The sequence below is a fragment of the Centrocercus urophasianus genome, unplaced genomic scaffold, assembly GCF_019232065.1.
Source record: "Centrocercus urophasianus isolate 14NV4802_14NV808 unplaced genomic scaffold, USGS_Curo_1.0 seq_17, whole genome shotgun sequence".
NCBI classification, from domain to species: domain Eukaryota; kingdom Metazoa; phylum Chordata; class Aves; order Galliformes; family Phasianidae; genus Centrocercus; species Centrocercus urophasianus.
This window is the reverse complement of record NW_024884722.1, coordinates 2,130,682-2,151,043: the sequence shown is the minus strand read 5'-3', so window position 1 is coordinate 2,151,043 and position 20,362 is coordinate 2,130,682. Positions and strand designations below refer to the sequence as shown.

The following is a 20,362-nucleotide window of genomic DNA, read 5'->3' as shown; positions in this document are numbered from 1 at the left end:
ATGAGCTCCCTGTAGCAGTGACACAGAACACATTGTGACCTGAGAAGTGGGAGCAGCCCTGAGAGCCCTTTGGGCTGTGCATCAGTGTGGGATCAGCCAGAGAAGGGAAGATAAATAAAGGCAATGTCTGGGGGTGGATTGCTGAACTAATTTCATTGCAGCAGGTCCTTTACTTTGCAAATAGGCTTGGCATAAGCCTATGTACCTATGTAGGTGCTTAAAGTGGGCTATAATGCTAATACAGATGTATGTAAATGGGTTATAACACTCGTATCTCTATACAGTATAGACAACCTGTAACATAGGTTATAACCCTCCTGCCCCAGGGCATAAGATATCCACTGCCCTCCATTAGGAAGCAATCTGACCCCCACAGCAATTCTTGCATCTCCTCTGAGAAGGCATCTCCCAGAGAAAGCACATGGGATCAGACAGAGCTGCCAGGGGAATGTGAATATTGGGCACACAGAGGGTACAGTGTATGGTTTAGAAATAGTTCAAACATAAGCATGCTGCTCAAAGTGCAAAGATCTATTGGTACAGGTATGGGAAGCCACCTCAGCTGTTTGAATTCTCTACCACGGTCAGGAGCCCATTCACCTTTACCTCTCTATAACTACGATTGCTGCTAAATCCACGCCTTATTTCTGTATGTCTCGGGAATGGTGTGAAATTTCTAAAAGATGGATGGATTCTAAAGCGAGAGAAAGTTCAGAAGTGCAACTGAAAATCGAGTTTTCATCAATTTACATCTTCTGGCAGAGAAGAACAATTGTAGATGATTTCCTTCTCACTGCTTTAAGATCGGTAGGAAAAGCATAACCCAAAAGAATGTTGTTACAGGAGAACAAGAGATGCAGAAGCAAAGTGTTTATAGGATGTCAGGCACGTGGGTTGGCATCGACCAAAGCAGAGTACAAATTCAGCCCGAAGTTTACTACCAGCAGTACGAAATGAAAGCAGTTCCAGCTCTCGCAGCAGGGTGAGCAGACAGCCCCCGTTCATCGGCGTGCCGCAGCTCTGCCTGGTGCTGGTGGGCAACCTGCGGGTGGGCACGGCTCCAATTCGGGATATTCAGCATTAGGAGCTCACGTGCCTTCGTGGCAATCCTAGCAGGGGCACGGCAGGGTGCGGAAGGAGGGGTCTCCGGGGGAGCGGACACGCGTGGGGCGGGGGCGGCCCTCCCGCAGCCGGGCTCGGGGCAGCGCGGTGCTGGCGGAGGGGCCGCGGGCGCTATTTAAGCGGGCGGGGTGCGGCCGCGCCGTCGGGGCAGGCGGCTCGGTGCCGGGCTGAGCTCGGTGCCGCCGGAGCATGCACGCCTTCGGGCCTCCCGCCGAGCCGCCCCTCGCCCGGGAGCTGCTGGACGCGGCTCTCCGCCCGCCCGCCGGCGGTCCCTACGCGTGGCTCGGCGGCCCCGCCGCCCCCTACCCGCCCGCCGCTCCGTTCCCACCGCCGTGCCCAGAGCGGGGCTGGACGTCGCCGCTCCCGCAGCACGAGGGGCCCCGCCCGGCACGGCCGCCCTACTCGTATTCGGCACTCATCGCCATGGCCATCCACAGCGCGCCGGGCCGACGGAGGACCCTCAGCCAGATCTACCAATACGTGGCCGAGAATTTCCCTTTCTACAAGAAGAGCAAGGCGGGCTGGCAGAACTCCATCCGACACAACCTGTCCCTCAACGACTGCTTCAGGAAGGTCCCGCGGGACGAGGATGACCCGGGTAAGGCGGAGGGTGGGGACGGGGCGGGCGGAGCGGTGCTGCCCGTGGGTCGGGGCCGGAGCGATGGGCGCCGCACCTTTCCTCTCCCATCTGCAGGTAAAGGCAACTACTGGACGCTGGACCCCAACTGCGAGAAAATCTTCGATAACGGCAACTTCAGGAGGAAGAGGAAGAGGCGTCCGGAGGCTGGAGACGGCGGTGGGGCTGTGGGGGGCTCCCGTGTGAGCGCAGCCCCCGGGCACGGCCAGATGCACTGAGATGGAGGAGGAAGGAGTGTTTTTGCGATGCGTAACTGTACATTTCTGTAGGTCTATAAATGGAGAGATGAGAGAAAGAGTGGGATGTGTGTGTGCTTAGGGTGAATGAAGGCGGGAGGGCTGTGGGAAGCGCTCCCTGTTGGGACTCAAAAGCATCCAACGCACGAGTCATGGTGGAACATTCATAGAATGGTTTGAGTCGGAAGGGACCTCTAAAGGCCATCTGATGCCACCCCCTGCAGTGTACAGGGACACCCACAGCTCCATCAGGTGCTCAGAGCCCTGCTCCTGACCTTGGGTGTCTGCAGGGATCGCTGCCACCTCTCTAGGCAGCCCATGCAGTGCCTCACTGCCCTCTCATATCCAGTCTAAACTTTCCATCTTTTAGTTTGAAACCACTTCATCTTGACCTATCGCAACAGATGCTGCTGCTAAAGAGTCTGTCCCCTTCTTTCTTGCAGCCCCCCATTAGATACTGAAAGGAATCACCATGATGTGAGCTGGGTGGGATGGTGGCTTTCCCTCCCCCTTGACAAGAGCAGCCTATCCCAGCCCTGCCCGCTGACCTCCTGTCCCGTGGATGCCCGAGGTGCCTTTCTCTCCTCTGTCCAGGTGTGCAGCTGGGATGCCCTCACTGCAAGGCCCAGCTCTCAGTTGTAGTTGGGGTGGTGTTGGGCTCACTGAGTGGGGAGGGACAGCGGGACGTGCCCCTGGAACTGGGCATGGCGTGTGGGGCAGCCAGCCCCACATCCTCTATGGCATTTCTGAATAAAACCCCTTTATTTTCCCAAACACAAAAGATGATCTTTGTGTCAGCCTGTGGAGCTGATGATAATTTATCCAAAGAATTTCAGATTTAATCGAGCATCCAAAATGATGCCAGATCCCTGCTGAGGAGCCCTTTAATTGCTGGGTTTGCTGCTGGCCCCCACGATGAGTGCTTGCAGGGTGCTGACAGCCTGCGGTGCGTGTGTCCCTGTGCAGACTGAGCTGTTTGTTTAAAATGCCTCTGGTTTACCCACTTTGTCACACAGACACGGAGTTTCTGTATCTTTACGAAGCCTCAAAACGATGCGACATCTGCATTTTTATTAAATATCTGAAACAAGAGGATTTTGGCCACCTGCTCAGGGTGTGCTTCCCCTGCCCAGCTTTCTGTTTGTTCTTTGGGTGTCGTGGAGTTTGAAGAAAACCAAACTGAGTTCTATAACCTGTTGCCTTTCCTTTCTGGTTCTGTGTCCTCCATCCCACTCCTTGCTTAGGACAAAAATTTATCTAACAGTGTTTTATTGCTGTGGTTGTTAGGAAAACACCCCTGAAACAGAAACCTAGGGTGGTATTTTTTCCATTATAAGGGAACTGTAAAGCAAGTTTGACCAAAAGACAGGGTAAGCAAACTGCATGAAGCCATAAGCTGTGTTGGAAATGCAAATCCCTGGTAGAGAGCCAGCTGTGTGATCAAAGCTTTTGATGGTCCATTCAGTAGTAAGTAGGATTACAAAACCTCTGGTTCACAAATATCCAAATTCAGTAGACTGTAAGTAAAGGCAATAGGCAACTGTACTCATCAGTCAAAATCCCATGTGATTTTTATGCAGTAGGATTTCCTTTTCTGCTGTTTGTAAAAACAGCAACTCCAGAGTTGCTTTTAAGGTATTCCAGGTATAACCTGCTTGTTTATGTCGTTATTTTCCAGCAAGAAGACATTTAAATTGTACCTCCTATTTCTTTGGAGAATGATACTTGAGACTTGAAGCTCAAGTCTCATTTCGGCAGGGTAACTTCCAGGTCCTGCATGACAGGGAGCAAGGGATGTTAGTTTGGTGATCAGCTGCATTTCAGGCTCCTTTTTTCCAGGTGGCTGAAGGTTGTGCTCAGAGTGTCATGCAGAGAGCAAAGAGGAAGGAGCCTTTTGTCTTTGCAACAAAAAAGGATGTTACAAATTTGTGAATTTCTTGGTGAAAATAAGTATGTGTTTCAGTCTGCTTGTGGCAAAAAAGTGGCAATGCCCCTAAGTAAAGGCATCAGGTGACAAAGCTCTGCTCAGTCATAGAATCATAGAATGGCGTGAGTTGAAAAGGACCACAGTGATCATTTGGTTCCAACCCCCTGCTGTGTGCAGGTCACCAACCAGCAGCCCAGGCTGCCCAGAGCCACATCCAGCCTGGCCTCGAATGCCTGCAGGGATGGGGCATCCACAGCCTCCTTGGGCAACCTGTTCCATGCTCTCAACAGGGCAGCTGTGGGCTGGAGGGAAAAGGGCTGCCAGTACAGTGATGTGCTGTGGTCAAACCTTGCTTGGACCTGGTGTCCCATAGGTGTGCAACAGCACAGCATCCTGTGAGACGTGTCCTGCTGTGACACACAAAGTGATTTGCTGCTGATTTCATACGGCTCAAGCTTCTGACAGCCTTCTCAGCCTCCCCACACTCCCAAACGCACTCTATGGCCAAAGTCACACTCTGCAGTGCCAACCCAACCAGACTGATTTAGCTTGAGAAGACCTGCAGGAGTTCCTCTGCTTTGTGCAAGAGGGACACAACTGCACACACAGCAGGATGGCCCACACAGAGCAAGACTGAGCGTTTGCAATGCAGTTAAACCAGAGCGTGCTGGAGGCCTGGACTTACACTAATATGCAATGGAAATGTTAGGAACTTACTTACTTGATGGCTTGAAATGATTATTCATCCAGCTTCTGTTACGCTTCCTATCTTCTGCTTTTCACAGAGTAGCACTGGCAACAAATGACAACGGCTTTGGAGCACTATTGAGAGCTGAAACTGAGGGCTTAGGCTTTATCCAGCCAGCTTCAGGCCCCCTTTTCTTTACCCTTGGGCAGCACGTGGGTCAGTGTAGAAGAAGGGGCTGCTCACAGACAATGGCCATCTTCACAAAGAACAGCCAGGCGTGATCTGCTTCTCATCCCTGGCACTTCTCCCTGATGAGAGGCATTGGGCGAGGCTGGGAGGGCACAGTGACCTCCTTCCCTCTCCCAGGGGTGCAAGCAATTTCAGTTGCGTGCAAGCAGTGCCTGCAGGGCGTCTGCTGAATTAATGGGAGGAAAGGAAAAGCCTGGTGAGCTCCCAGCACCAACAGGGCTGGCTCTGCAGCCCATGCTGTCTGAGCAGGGCAGAGCAGGAGCTGGAGAGAGAACTTTCATTTCCTATGAAAATTTCCAAATCGTCAGCTATGGTTGATTTACTGAATTTGATTCCTTTTGTTTTAATATTATTTACATCAAAGGCAACAATTCTCTGTTCTTACCAAGAGAAGTCCATAATGAATGCAACCCAAAAGTGGTAAATCAAGTTTATTTCTACGTTTTGTTCCCTTTTCCATCAGGTCTAGCACTTGCATGCATCTCATCGTTACTAACCATTACGATTCCCCTATGCCTTACTGCATCACAACTTTGCTTCCCAGGACTTTTTGGCAAAACAGGTACTGTCAGGTTCTGTACAGCCGGACTGTTTAGGTGATATCATCACATATCACACTGGATTGTAGTCTGTTCTAAATCCAGGCTCTGCAACTACATGTTTTGAAGTCGCGTTAATTGGGAGCTCCAGTGGGATTTCTGAGTTCTTGAGGAATTCAGGGTTTCTTACCTCGCCTATGATTAAAGACCACTGGGTGGGCTTTCCCTGGGCAACCTGGTCTGGTATTAAATGTGGAGGTTGGTGGCCCTGCATGCAGGAGAGGGGCTGGAGCTTGATGATCCTTGAGATCCCTTCCAACCCAAGCCATTCTATGATTCTACGATAAAGATACTTTCCTCACAAATAAATCTCTATGTTGAATCTGAGTTTAAGTATTCTAGCCACTGTCTTGCCATCAATCAGACAAGAGCTGAAGGGAAGATGAGACTGGTGTTGGCTTTGGTGGTATGTCCTTAATGGGGATTGCAGTCTCCTTAGTCCTTTCTGCTGCAGTGTGTGAATGTTACAGGAGCGTGTAATCTTCACGTGCCCCAGTATTCATCTGCCTAAAAGCATTAATCTGATCTTTTCAGCAGCTCACAGTAACATTTTTCTTTCAAAATGACAATACATGACTAAGCTATTTATCTTTTTTTTTTTTTTTAAGGAAAGCACTTCTCTCTCATCCATATACCCAGACAGAAGAAGGGAAGATTTTTCACTTGAGCGTGATTATTGCTGTGCTTGCTGAGTGATTTCATCCTGCTGTCTCTGTCAACATCTTAGTTCGTTTATGAATGTCAGATTTTGACAGAACTGGTACATTTTGTTTTATTTTCATTGAGATCTTAACTTGCACAGTGCTGCTACTCAGGTAGGGTCCAAACACGTTAAGCTCAGGCGTTTTCCAATGTTTTGCTAAGATTAACACATTAATTTTTCTTCAGCCTCATAAAAGCCAATGCAGATGTATCAGCTGCTGAATAATTGGTTGGTAGTATCATAGAATCACAGAATGGCCTGGGTTGAAAAGGAGCACAGTGCTCATCCAGTTCCAACCCCCTGCTGTGTGCAGGTCACCAACCAGCAGCCCAGGCTGCCCAGAGCCACATCCAGCCTGGCCTTGAATGCCTGCAGGGATGGGGCATCCACAGCCTCCTTGGGCAACCTGTTCCTATAGGAACATAGGAAATAGGTTGCCCCAAGACAACCTGTATTAGAATGGCAGGGTCAAAGAAAGGCTTGAGTTGGAAGGGATGTTAAAAGCCACTCGGTACCACCCATGGGCAGGGGCATCTCCCACCACTCCACATGCACACTGTGCCAGTGCCATCCTCACAGTGAACAGTTGCTTCCTTATACCTGATCTGAAGCTCCCCATTTTCAGTTGTATTTTAGCTATGAGTTTTACAATAAGCATAGTCCTTTACTGTTCGCTCGGAGGTGGTTTTTCCCTTGAAGTGTTTTCCGAAAGATCAATAAATTTTATCTGAGATTTCATGAAATGTCCTATAACTCTACTCTGGAGCTTCTCGTTTGCATAAAGACAATTTTCCTTAAGCCTGAATATAATTAATGGCTATTTAAAAGTTCTTTATGGTGCCCAGGTGTGTAGGTGAACGTTACCACAGCTCAGAGCCAATGGCTGGGCTGCCCAAGCTGCGTGTTAACCCAGCACACGGGAAGCCTTGGGGCAGATGGGTTTGTGTTGCCATGAAGACGGAAACAGCCTTCAGAATGGAGACTTTTAATACTTTAATTAAAGGTTTCAGATTCATTGGAGTCAACCCTTCAGGTTCCCCTTGTAATCCTGACCAGACTCATGGCTTTCCCTTGCACTTCTTTTTCACACTTCTGCTTCTATAATGAGATAATTAAACAGCTCACGGTTTGTTAAGATACAATAGATGAAAGCAGGTTTTGAAGCTGGTGATTCAGGACTGCAAACCAGGTAATCGTGGTTTCTGACTACTTCATACAACCTTACGGGAGAGATTTTGTCCTTTTTTAGTGGAAGAAATTGTTCAGAAAATCATACCTATTAAGAACAGCATGTGCTTAATTTAATTCCCACTGAGGCGGTTAGATTTCAATATTTAACATCAAGGAGTTGCTCAAAGCTTTTCCTCAGCTGGGCTTTTATCATGAATAGGTGCACTGGTAAGTGGCTGAGCTGGAACCCATGTGATGATTGCAGAGCAGAGCTATAAAACAACTGGGATCCAGTCAGGGGAACGGGACACAAGCACCAGCCTGCAACACTTCTGCCTGCTTGCTAAAGCACACAGTGCTCTCACTGGCACTGGATGTCATTCAATGGCTATTTCCATTTTTTTTTTTTTTGAGCAATTTCAAGTGCTAGCCATTCAAAGAATTGTTGTTTAGTTCTCCCTTTTAAAGAAAATAACTGCACATGCAGAAGAAAAGTCTGCCAACAGCAAAAGGAGCATAGGAATGGGGGCTGTAGCAAGCTGCTTGCTGGGATCTCCTTAAATTACGTCCTGGTAATGAAAATTCGACCTCCATATGTCAAAATTCATTAATGGAAAGGCACATGCAAGGCAGCAGGAATTCTTTTTCTGCGAATGTTAGTAGCCTGAACTCCTCTGGTGTCCCCTGGTAGCTCTCATCTTTATCATAGAATGATAGAACTGCTCAGGTTGGAAAAGCCCTGAAAGACACTGCTCGTGGTCCAAGGCTCCTCTTACTGGGAGCAGAGATGAGGAATTGTACTTCTGGTCCTGCTGGAAACGTCAACAGATTTGGAGATCTCCTTTCCAGTTCAAGCTCCCATTTGCTTATTTTAGTCCATTTTAGGCGTTCAGTAATTTCCTTTGGTATCATGACACCTCTCCCCATTTTCAGTGCACCACCCTGAAATGATTATCTCAAGATTTGGCCACGAGGTACAGAAGAGATGTGGTCAGCCTGCCAGAACAAGAGTGCCTTGTTGCTCAAACAACAGGATGCAGCCTTAATTTTTGCCACAGAAATACATATCAGATACTGAATGCAACTTTTAATAATTGCACCTCTTTAAAATCTACCTCAGTTGTGTTTTTCATCCATCCAAATTTTAAATGGAGAAATATAACCACAACTTAGTGGCAGTACCCACACCGCCTTCTGTTTGGTCCTTGAGGGGATTCCATGGGGCACAGCCTCTGCTTGCTGGTTGGGAGGATGATTTGGACACATTTTACTTAGAATTACTCTGGGAATTACTCATGGAGCAAAGAAATGCCAGTCCTGCTACAGAGTGAGCCCTGGGCGTGCTGACAGCAAGGCAAATAAATCCCAGCTGCCCCTGAGGGCACCACGCTGTAGAAGATGAAATGCATCACCTGCTATCCACGTTTAATGTCCATACACTGTGTGGATAACACAACTCCACACACTGTTCTCTCGTGGGTGGGGAGTGTGGGAGCACAGAGAGAATGCTGCTGGGCAGGAGCATCACTGAGGATGTGGAACATGATTTGGTTCCTGCAGAGATGGGCACCTTGCACCAGTCTGGGCAGTTCACTGTAGATGTTTGCATTTTAAGTCATGCTGGACTTTTTCTGCTCTATTTTCAGACTTGTACATGTTACTGGGGATATAATTCCTAGATCACATCTCAAACCCTGCTGGATCATGCTGGAAGATCACAGAATCACAGAATCACAGAATGGCCTGGGTTGCAAAGGAGCACAGTGCTCATCCAGTTCCAACCCCCTGATGTGTGCAGGTCACCAACCAGCAGCCCAGGCTGCCCAGAGCCACATCCAGCCTGGCCTTGAATGCCTGCAGGGATGGGGCATCCACAGCCTCCTTGGGCAACCTGTGCCAGTGCCTCACCACCCTCTGAGTGGAAATGCACTTTTACACTGGGATCAATATATCAGTGACTCTTTGGGTGCAAACACATTCATTGGATGTGCTTAATCCTATAAATCCTGACTGTAGGTACATTCAGGTTAGTCCTTTTTTATCTAAAAGGAAGGGACTTTGGGCAAAGCCTGGAAAAGACTGAATACATCCCTGCTAACATCTGCAACGTAGGTATGGGTTTTAGGCATTCTGACATCAGATCACTTCCCTTTGTTCCTGTGTGGATATACGTTGCTGATAAAACACATTGTGACACACAGTGTTACATACTGAGAAAAGGAAAATGGACTGAAGATGTTGGTAATCCTATTTAATTTAAATAAAGCTTCTCCTGTGCCAAGCACCACGCCTGTGATTTTCTCACTGCTGTTAAACTTTGTCCTTTCAGAGACATGCAGCAGGGAGATCCATGCTGCTCCATGGGCTTTACAATTTCCTTGCTGTGTTCTTCAAAAATGGGGATTTTTTTCCCACTAGCAACTGTTAGCATTTTTCCATATTGTATTTTCAGTCTTTTCTTATGGCACTGCAGTCTGTGCTAAACAGATGACCTGTTTTGCCTAATGCTGCCAAGATGTTTGGGCTTGTAATTCCACTTGTTCATAAAGTCACAATGAAGTTATGCTCTATGGACATTGATGAAGGAAATGGGGCAAAGCCAGCAGTGTCCTGGCCATGGCTGGGGTCTGCCCAGCTCCACAGCAGCAGTTCTGGCTGAGTGTGTGAAGGGCTGCCTTCCCCCAATTAAGCTGGTTTGCATGATTGTTTGTTTGTTTGTTTGCAGGAGAGGTGGTGGGTTTTGGTTTTAGCAATTTCTTGCCAGGAGGACACAGAACTCACTAGCTTGATGTGTAATTGGAAGTGAGAGCTTTCTAAAAGATAATGAAGAAATAGAATATAATTAAGATGCACCAAGCAGGGCTCCTCTGGCACTCCCTCCTGTTACATGTAAGCACTGCACTGTGCTGAACATGAAGGCAGTGACTTTGTAACATAACATTTTGCCCTCTTTATGGCTCATATCTGGGGCTTTTCCTTCCAGGTGAATAGTCAGTGTAAATGCCTCAGCCTTCTCCACTGTACAGCTCTGGGAAGATCCTGGGGTGCCTCCTCCTCTCCTTTACTGTGATGTGCACTTGGAAGGGATCTCTGGAGGCCATCTCCTCCAACTGTCCTGCACAAGCAGGGCCACACAGACAATCATACAATCATTGAATGGCCTGGGTTGAAAAGTACCACAGTGATCATCTAGTTCCAACCCCCTGCTACATGCAAGGTCACCAACCACAAGCTGCTTGTCCAGGACCATGTTCAGTATCCTTTGGACACCTCCAAGGATGGCGAATCCAAAGCATGCAGCCTGCAGTATCACCTTTTCTAAGCATAATAACAAATAATTTGGTAGTCATAAAGTGAAAGATCCTTCCCATCAGCCTGACCAGCATGCGTGTGGATGGCCATGGCTGCCCAGGATGCTCCACTGGGCTTCTGCTCTTCTTATCAGTGGGGTATGACCTTATAGACAGAAGTGTCTCGAGCCAGAGGTTATCTAAATGCACTGCACATCATTTGGGCTTGACACTTCCAACACTGTACTCTGGGAACAGCTAACAGTCAGAAGTACGGTGATTACTTTTATAATTCAAAGTGACCCAAATCGTTAGGATCTCTTTTACCAGCAGTCATCAATTCTCAGAGAAAGTTCCAACAGTTTCCTCCTGCTGGCTATAAAACAACTGCACAAAAGGGCTTGCAAAGGGGAGGGGGGGGGGAGATATTTCATGCTTCTGAAGTTTTCTCACACTCTTGAGATCCTGAAAATAATATGTGCTCTCCATATTTCTCACCGCAAATGACAGCAGAAACTCATTAACTCATCTCATAAAGAAATACAGGTGGAAATTATATTCATTCCTCCTGCCTTTTGCTCAGCGAGATGATGTGATGCAGGAGAGTGGAATAACTCTCAAAATCTGAGGTACGTCTCATTGTATTTATGCTTTACTGACACAACTCAAGTCTCTCAGCTGTGTTTCCCTTGCTGCTATGCCCACAGCAGTGCCAAGATGCTGCAATTGAGAACGAGGTCTTTTGTGTCAACATCTTATGGCAGTGCCTTTCTTTTGAGAGACCTGGATGGTTATCAGGTGGGTATCAGCGAAACCGAGAATGAGGAGACAGGGAGGAAAGAGTAAAATGAGTGTCCTGAAAACAGGATAAAAGAGGAAAATATAGCACTGGGATGGGAGTAGAGAAGAGGCAATGAGAAGAATACCCCTAAAGCATCTGGCTGTGTTTAAAAAAAAATAATAATTTTAAAAAAAGCAAGTCAGCCAAAGGCTGATTACTGGCTGTGGTATTAGGGTGGTCCCAATAGGAATGTAACATCTTCATCTTGATGTATTTTGGTGGAAGAAAAATTATCCGGCAGCAGGGATTGAATTCTTCACAGGGTAAGCATGTCGTGAAGGCCTCTTAATGAAAGAGACTGGAAAACAAAAAAGCTCTGAAGAAAATACAAATACTTAATGAGGACCTGACTCCTTCTGCCCTGAAAATTAAGGAAGAGACAGTGGAGTCGAGAGGGCTGTCACTATAAATGAGGCAGTAATGTCATTAGCTGGCACCTCCGGGGCTTCAGGAAGACACTCTCAAGATAATACGCTGTTAATTAACTTTCCTTGTCCCCAGAGGATCTTCAACGTCCAGTTGCTTTCCGATCTACCTGAACAGAGAAGAGAGTTCAATTCTTTCCCCAGCTGAGATGTCTCAAAAGGGAGAGCCTGGCAGGCAGCAGACCCTGTTTGTCTCCAGCAGTACAACCACTAGGAAGATATTAGGGGATTTGGAGAGGGTACAGACCATGAAATTAGCCTCAATTTTTTATTCACGTTCCTTTGGGAACGTAACTATGTGAGATGAGTGCTGAGCATGGAGCCCTTACGTCACAGGGATCCACGGTGCCACTTTACTTTGTTTTTGCAAACCATATTTTGTTTTGCTGTGTGCCACCCAAAAAAGGCCACGTTTGGCATGACTTCTCAGGAAGCTGTGTCTGTGCTTTGGGCCGAGTTCATCTCAACAGCAGAATCGTGCTGTTGGATGGGAGTAGAAGCTAACCGAGGTAAGGCATTCCCTCTGCACAGCTTCTTGTCTTAAAATACTGCCCTTGAAAGCATCCCATTGCCACTGATGAAGCGATGCTTCATTGAGTTATCTCCATGAACACACGCCAGTAATTGCTGTGGATAAATTACATTCGCCAAAGACTTCTAACGGCCATGCTTGAAGTTAAATTAGCTCCCTGAGTTTGCATTGTTAATTAAGCTCAGCACTGCCCTTCCGTGTATGTCACTTTCCTTAATAGCCTGTGCTATCTCCAAAGGGTAAATTATTGCCTCTCTGTTCATGTTCTGTTTTGATGGAACATGGTATAGTTTGCACTTACTTATTCTACACAAGGATGCTAAGTTGTATGCATCTTAAGCAAACACTGCTATTTCAGGGAAGTTAAGACTGTATCTACATTGGAAAACAGGCATTAACCACCCATTCCACTGCTTCTTTTGTAGCATATATGCCACGGGGAAACAGCATGGCTGTACCTATTCCTTGCAGTAGGATACAAAGACTGAAGTAAAACTTTCCTTTACAAATATCAGACACTGTAGCTCGCTACTGCTTCCTCTGCTTCCTCACTTAGTGCCTTGCCCGTTAGCCTTGAGAAATCTCAAATCCTTACATTGTAAGACCTCTTTTTTTTTTTAGTGACTTCATATTCTTTGTAAGATTTGTCCCTACAACTTCAATTGCAATCTTCTAAGCAATGGGGGGAACCTCGTGTTGTTCTGCTCCAGCTGTCCTCTATCAGCCCATTCCCCAGCCCATCCTCCTCCTGCGCACACCTGTGAGCAGGCAGTTACCCTCAATCTTGTGTTTGTGCCAACTGGAAGCTTTCTTATGAATAAAAGTGAAGCTAACTACACTCATGGAACTGCAGAAATAGAATGCAGTGAGGACGATTGGTTAGAAAGGAAAAAAAGAAGTAAATTAAGAAGAGAGCTGAAATTGGCAGGCATCAGCAATAAACCAAACCCTGGGCAAATTAAAGAAGAGTGGTACCAGGCATTTATAGGAATAAAAGCCATTCTTAACCATTGCAGAGCTGGAGCCTGCGCAATTGCTGTGCAGCATACATCGATGCAGAGATTTATTCTTAAATAAATTGAACTCCAAAGACAAATTCATTTGAACTTTATCCACGTTGTTTTAACACATGTGTGCATGGCAGGCTTATAAATGACCCGCAGCACCACTAGTTCAAGCACAGATGAGCATGAAGATCTCCAAACTGGATACTGTCACCTCCACTGCTTTCATAAAGTTTAATTTTACTTGTGAGGCTACTGTTGCTGGCTGAGTTCTGGAGTAATTGTAACAAACCCAAATATATGAATTAGGACTCAGGTCTAAAAGTAAGTCTTAAGCTCAGGGCCAGCTGTGATTCATTGCAATTTGTTTTTCCCTGCAACCTGTGCTCATCCCACTACTATTGATGAGCCACCCACCTGCCACCACCCAGTTCCCCATTTCCCCCAAACCCAATGCTGCCAATCAAGCACTAATTGGTGTTAATGATTAGCCTGTGCTGGCTGCTGGCTGGGTTGGCTGCTTTGGGGGATGGCTTTGGGGGATGGCACTGTGATGGAGTTCTGTGGCCAAACTGTGCTGCTGTGGGGTGTGGTGTTGCTGTGGTCTCACCATGTGAACCAGAACCTTTGGGGAAGGTGAGTATGTGTGTCCTGCTGTGTCTGTGCCTTCCTTCTTTGAGAAGGGTAAATAATAGTAGGATGAGGGGAAATGGCTTTAAGTTGGAGGAGGGAAGATTTAGGTTGGATGTCAGGTGGAAGTTCTTTACTGAAAGTAGTGGTTCTGGCACAGGCTGCCCAGAGAGGCTGTGGATGCTCTATCCCTGGAGGTGTTCAAGGTCAGGCTGGATGGGGCCCTGGGCAGCCTGGGCTAGTATTAAATGTGGAGGTTGGTGGCTCTGCATTCAGCAGGAAGTTGGAGCTTCATGATCATTGAGGTCCCTTCCAAGCCATTCTATGATTCTTCTTTCCTGTATTTGAAAAGCTCTTCTTACAGTGGTAAGACATGTAAATGAGTTACAGCACTTGTCTGAGCAGCTGGGAAGTTTTTGGTGCAGAATAACCGAGGTGTTATGCTCGTGTCAACCTTCAAGAGCTAGGCATGGGAAGAGGCGGATTTCTTTAGTTTGATGGTTTATGGTGGATTATTTATTTGTGACAGAATCCTGGCAATTGCGTAACTTCTGGAAAATGTGCTGCCATCCCAGTGTCCTCCTGAGCATCCTCATTCCTTCGGAGATGAGAAAATTGCTGTATGGGTTTGGTCTGATGGAAAAGAAGCTGTGCATGCTGCAGCATCTCAGCACTGCTCACGTGACAGTGAGGAGGATTACATACCTGGAGATGAGTGCCAAGATCTCTTTGTGAGCCTCTAATACCTTTTTGGCAAAGGCACAGTGATAAAATTTTAAGTATTTATGGCCCCCTGATTCCCTGTGCTTTTTGTTGGATGTTTTATGGTTTCATATTGCTTATGAAATGCTTGGCGTGTTGCAGTAGTTCAGGGCCCTAAAAATTAATTTACTGTGTTTTATTTATTACTATAGAAACCTTGCAGTCCTGCTACAGCTACCTCCAGAAGGAAGCTGAAATACGTTCCTCTCATGTTCTTAGCTTGGGAGTTTACAGCAGGAAGCCTGTGATGGGACATTGCAGAACTGCCCATGTGTTTCCCAGTGATGCATGCAGACCGTGAGGCTGGGACTTGATTTCAGGCTCCAGGTCTGCTCCTGCTGTATGGGGACAACTTAATTTGTTCTCTGGGCTTTTAATGAATGCTAATAATGCCGCAGCTTACCCATGAGTAATTCTGTACATCAGTTTCTGCTGCCCTAGGAATAAATCAGAATTGTGTTATTTCCTTGCAGAAGTACATTTGGGAGGCAGGATCAGAGCAGCATGCATATGGAGTAGTCAAATAGAGTATAATACAGCACCCATTGGGCAATTGGTGTCTGGCTGTAAAGCACTGAACTCCTTTAATTTCCACTGACTGCGAGGGAAGGCGATCCATCATCTGTCTGCTCGTGGAAAAAGGTTGCTCTGCTGCTTTGAAAGACAGTGCTGGAAGCTGCTCTTTGTGAGGGAGCTGAATTTCTGGTGTTCTCTACATGGTTTCCATCACATTTCTTACTGCTGATTGATCACAGCTGGGCAGTGTTACTTTTTGCCCAGACAGAATTGACTTCCACAGCTTCTGTGCTGTTAACTGGTGGGAGAGCCTTTAACATTACCTGTACTAGTAGTAGGCTTTCATAGCTTCTTCTAAGTCTTAAGCTTTGGGATTAGTGTTGTCCCACTCAAGCTAAGGACTTCATTTTGCCTATATCTCCTCTGGAATCCACAGTTCAGGTTGCTCAGAAGTCCTGAGTACTGCAATGACTGCCCTCAGGAGTACACACTGCTATCTAGACCAATAGACTACACACATCAATTTCTTGTTTCCTTGGTTTTCATTTTTGTATAAATACACTGAAACTTCACACTAATAAGGAAAAAATCAAAAAGTAAATTAAGTTGCCTGGCATTGTTGGAAAATCTCTCGTTGAGATGCTGTAAGGCTCCATTTTAACGGGTTGCTCCTTGTGCTTGGACAAGCTTTTACTCTCGCCCATCACGGTTCTGATTTTAAAAGACGGCATCTTAGGTAGAATTTATGCCTTGGTTATTTAAACTATAAACCCTGAGCAAATGCCAAACTGCTGTCGTGGTGGAAGCGATATGTCTAAGTAGATGTTGTCACCAATTGTATGGAAGAGTCAGTGCACCATCCATTGCAGAGCCTCAAGCAATGTCCTGCCCCTCCAACACATCACTGAGCTGGAAAGCTTCAGGTGAGATCCTGACAGCTCTTCTCACCCCGTGGTTCTCCAGAATGATGTAAAGCCTGCAATCCATCCTGCCTGACGTATCTCAGTGTTTGATTAAAGGTGTCCTGCGGCACTGTTTCATGGCTCCTATTGATCACGCAGTGTAAACAGTTCTGTTTCCTCCTCTCTTCAGAATAAGGTGCTGTGATTAAGTTTCACTTATGTCAATGTAAGCGAATATTGGCGCTTGCTCCTTGCAGTTTAAAGCAAACAGGCTACAAAAGGCCCCTTGGGCACTCACTATCCTTCCCAAACGGCCCTTGGCAGGCAGGTTTGGCTGTGCCAAATGCTATTTAAGCACCTTTGTGTTAGTTCTGCTCTTCGGGCACTCAGCTACAGAGTGCCCTACCTGCATGGCATGCTGTGTCTGTGCCCCAGATCTGCCCTCCCTCCTGCCTTGCTTTGTTTCTGCAGTTCTTACAGTTATGTGGTCGCTTCAAGCAGTAACTCGTAGGGTGCAGATCAATCAAAGCACTGATAAATGACTGTCATAAAGGAGCTATTTAATTTACCTCAACGCAGAGACTTTTGCTGTCTTCTGGTTTTCCTATTTCCTTAGAAACAAATAGACCTGGGGACTTTGGAACTGATTAGAAAAACACAGAGTGTTTCTGATTGTTTACCTGAATTGAGAGCATTGATTCTGAGTTCAGGACTTTCCCTGACTATCCAAACATAGCGATGCCCAGAAATTTTTTTTGTTTGATCTTTTAATTCAGCTGTTAAGGTGAGTTTTGGAAGAGGAGAGGATAATTACTCCTTTGGTAACAAGCTAATGTGGGGGAAGACATGAGAAAATGAGTTTAAAACAGATATTTATTAATATATTTTTTTAAATTACCGTTTTAGAAGCATATCTTCTTATTTCTATAAAGCTTACACTCTGGGGTTGCTGTCTCCTTGCAGAGTTTGGGTTTGTCCATGTCCCCAAGCCTTATCTGATAGGTGCAGAGCTGAGGACAGGCAGTGGTCTATGTGTGCTCCTGGTCTGTGACAGAAGCATTGTTCTCATTTCTCAGCTGGGGGAAAAACTAACATAGCCAGGATGTGATGTAGAACAGAATTAGTTAAAGCCAGAGTGAATGTGAAAATGAGTCATGTTTAAATGACTCCCAGTTTCAAAGGCTTGCATGGAGTGCTGGATGTGCTGGGGCGCAGCTCCGTGGCTGCCCTTGTGTCTCTATGGAGCTGTTGTAATGATGCTGCAGGGATCTGTAACGTGCCAAGCACTTCCCCACGTGGGGCACTACATCAGGAACTGGCTTCAGCAGTTTGTGCTACACTGAAAATACCAGGTCTTGTTAAAGAAGTCTGGGGGATGTTGAGAACTTCCCAAAGCTGCAGCTCTAGGCGTTTGGCTAACTGCAACAGATGCTTTTAGAATCCAATACTAAGAGAACTGACCTTTGTCTTAGGGACATGCAGACATCTGTGGTACGCTGGAAAGTTAGTGGCAGGCAAGGCTGGTCAGCAAAAGCAGACCTTGTTCCTGCAGAGGTACCCCCACACCTTGCTGTGATCCCATGCAGGCAGAGCGGTCCCAAAAAGTCAGTACTGTGCTGCACAGTCAGCACTTTGTTGTGTGTGTGTTTGGAACACTGTTTGCTGTGTCTCTCGGTCTAATGAAAGATTTGGACTGGGCTCTATTTCTGTTATGAAATCTTCTTTTTGAAAGTGGCTGAGATCTGCACCCCGGTTTGAGGTTAGAAGCACTCAGCTCTGCTGTCTTTGCGGGTCGCTCAGCCTCACCCAGCTCAATTATCTGTCACTGCACGAGAGGAGCAGCCTTTCGGATCTGAAGTCACATAATCGCTGCAAAAACCTGTGGGGAGAAACTAAATACCTTGGGAATAGCTGCTGCTGTGCAGCTCAGTGTGCTGGGAAGTGTCTGGGAGAGGTGTCACTGGGAAGATTAAGGGGAAGTCACCCGAGGGGAAATACTTGTGGCTCTTAAAATGTTTTCTTTTCTAGCAGAAAATACATTTGTCCGAACGTTTCCCACGTGGGCTGAAAAAGGAGTTTCTGCACAGAGAGTATAATTTCATACCTGGCACCAGAAGGTGAAATGCACATTAGGAATGGGAAGGGAAGCCTCTGATCTGAGTGCTGTGCTTCGTAAATCCCTGTGTTTTAACCTTGTGAGTCTTTTGCTCCATCCAGCACTGTTTCAAGAACTTCTACTTGTTTTCTTGTTTCCCGTTTTTGTTTTTTCCCATGAAATGCTGTTGTACCTATGCCAGCTTGCAGTGTTATTTCCTCGTCACCACGGGAACATCCAAACAGCAGTGCTGATCTCAGGGAAGTGGAGAAGAGGTTGTATGCTACAATGAAGCCCTTATATTTTATTTCTGTCACTTGGAGATCACCCAAGGACCCAACAGCCGCCCACAGAGCCAAAGAATAACACTAAGGATTGCTATGGCCAAATTTTCATCTCAGAGCAGAAGTGTCTGTGCTGCTGTCCCCTGCTTTCCCAGTCCTTGTAGTTCATATCCAGTGGTTGCATTAGTGGATGGATGCCCAGAAGGATATCTCTGCCTGGTAGGCTCTAACCATGTGAGCTATGGTCACTCCATGCTTAGACATCATTACTGTGGTCCCAACCTCTGCTCTGCTTCAGGGAAAAGGACTCTATTCTCCTTTACAGCGTCAACTTGAACGTCCATGTCCAATCCTTCCAAATATGACTTCGTTCCCAGCTCCTTCTAGCTTCTTACTTTGGTATCCCCTCCATCTCCATCCCCTCCTTGTGCTGACAGGCAGAACTGTCTCTCTTAGCTTGAAATCTCTTCCCAAAACCACAGCAAACCTCGCTGTTCCCTGACCAAGAAGCAGCCTTCTCCAGCCTCACAGATTTCTTCTATTCTGGACTCCTAATCTTAAAACAGCTTGTTAGTTTACTTTCCTCAGCTGCCTAAAGAATTGCAAATGCCTAAAGAATTGCATCTCTTCTATTCCAGAATCTACATTTCTCTTGCAAACCACTTCAGTTCCTGACTTCCTAGCAGAGTTCTTTCTCCAGTCATTTTCATATCTAATTAATCCTTTGCCAGTTTGAGTTAACAACCCAGTAATTAGCAGCTCACTGGCGCCACCGGAGGTCAAAGGAACAACCTTATCTGTTTAAAAAGCCTCCGTTTTAAACACTGTTCCTTCACACAGCTGAGTTGCATGCTTTCCTTGTCTTGCTTTTTTCCACAACCGTTTTTGTTTGCTCCCATTTTCTAATTTTATCAGCAATGATGAGTAAATAGGATGGAAAACCTTACTATTTTTCCTGCAGTCTTTGTGCCTTCTTAGCTGGGAGGGAGACAGCTGTGCATGTACTCGACTTGGGAAAAGCTGGGTTATGGTTCAAGAAGGGCCTCAACTTTGTGGCTCTGGGCAGCCTGGTCTGGTGGTTGGTGACCCTGCACACACAGCAGGGGGGTTGAAACTAGATGATCATCGAGGTCCTTTTCAACTCAGGCCGTTCTGTGATTCAGGGGAAAGAGAAGTGGCTAAATCTCAAAGGCAGTGTGAGCGGGGAGGAGGATGTTTGCTCTGCTTGAGTTCTTGAAATAAATGCATTGGTAGGGCTTCAGAAATAGATTGGTCAAAAAAAACCCACGACCATAACCTATGACCCCAGCTCCTCCATGTTGTATTGTTCTTTATGTGTGCATTTACTGTCACTTCTAACTAACAAATATTCTTACATCATTACCGTTGGAAATGCTTAGCATACAGAGCTACGCTTTGCTGCCTTCCTGAAAAGTTTGCAGTGAGGGTGTTTTTTTCCTCTTAAAAGTAGTTATCCAGAAGCATTCTGCTTACAGGGACTGAAATCCAGTAGCAGCTTTCAAAAGCTTTCCATGCAAATTTTTTATTGGACAAATGGTGAACATTAATCAGCAGTAGTAGGTACCTGTCAAGACAAAAGCACTAATGAAGTCTGCGTTGCTTTAAGTAGATGAAGACACAATAATCTGAAATTCAAAGTCTTTCCCAAAATACACCCCTGGCTGGAGAGAAGAGCGAAGGAAAGACATAAAGTCTCTGCATCAGTTTGATTTACTGACTGCAGGCACCT

General features: G+C 46.4%; 1 protein-coding gene across 1 annotated transcript; it reads left to right on the top strand.

The window, feature by feature from the left end:
• Nucleotides 1-1,311: 1,311 nt before the first annotated feature.
• On the top strand, nt 1,312-6,312 carry FOXI2 (forkhead box I2). Its single transcript, XM_042818183.1, has 3 exons — nt 1,312-1,720; nt 1,817-2,024; nt 6,067-6,312. The coding sequence occupies exons 1-2, from the start codon at nt 1,312-1,314 to the stop codon at nt 1,975-1,977; spliced, it is 570 nt and encodes a 189-aa protein (XP_042674117.1). The 3' UTR covers nt 1,978-2,024; nt 6,067-6,312.
• Nucleotides 6,313-20,362: the final 14,050 nt, after the last annotated feature.

Coding starts and splice junctions, on each gene's coding strand:
- FOXI2 (XM_042818183.1), top strand. CDS start 1,312: ATGCACGCCTTCGGGCCTCCCGCCGAGCCGCCCCTCGCCCGGGAGCTG. Junction 1,721..1,816: donor GCGGGACGAGGATGACCCGG/GTAAGGCGGAGG, acceptor TCCCATCTGCAG/GTAAAGGCAACTACTGGACG.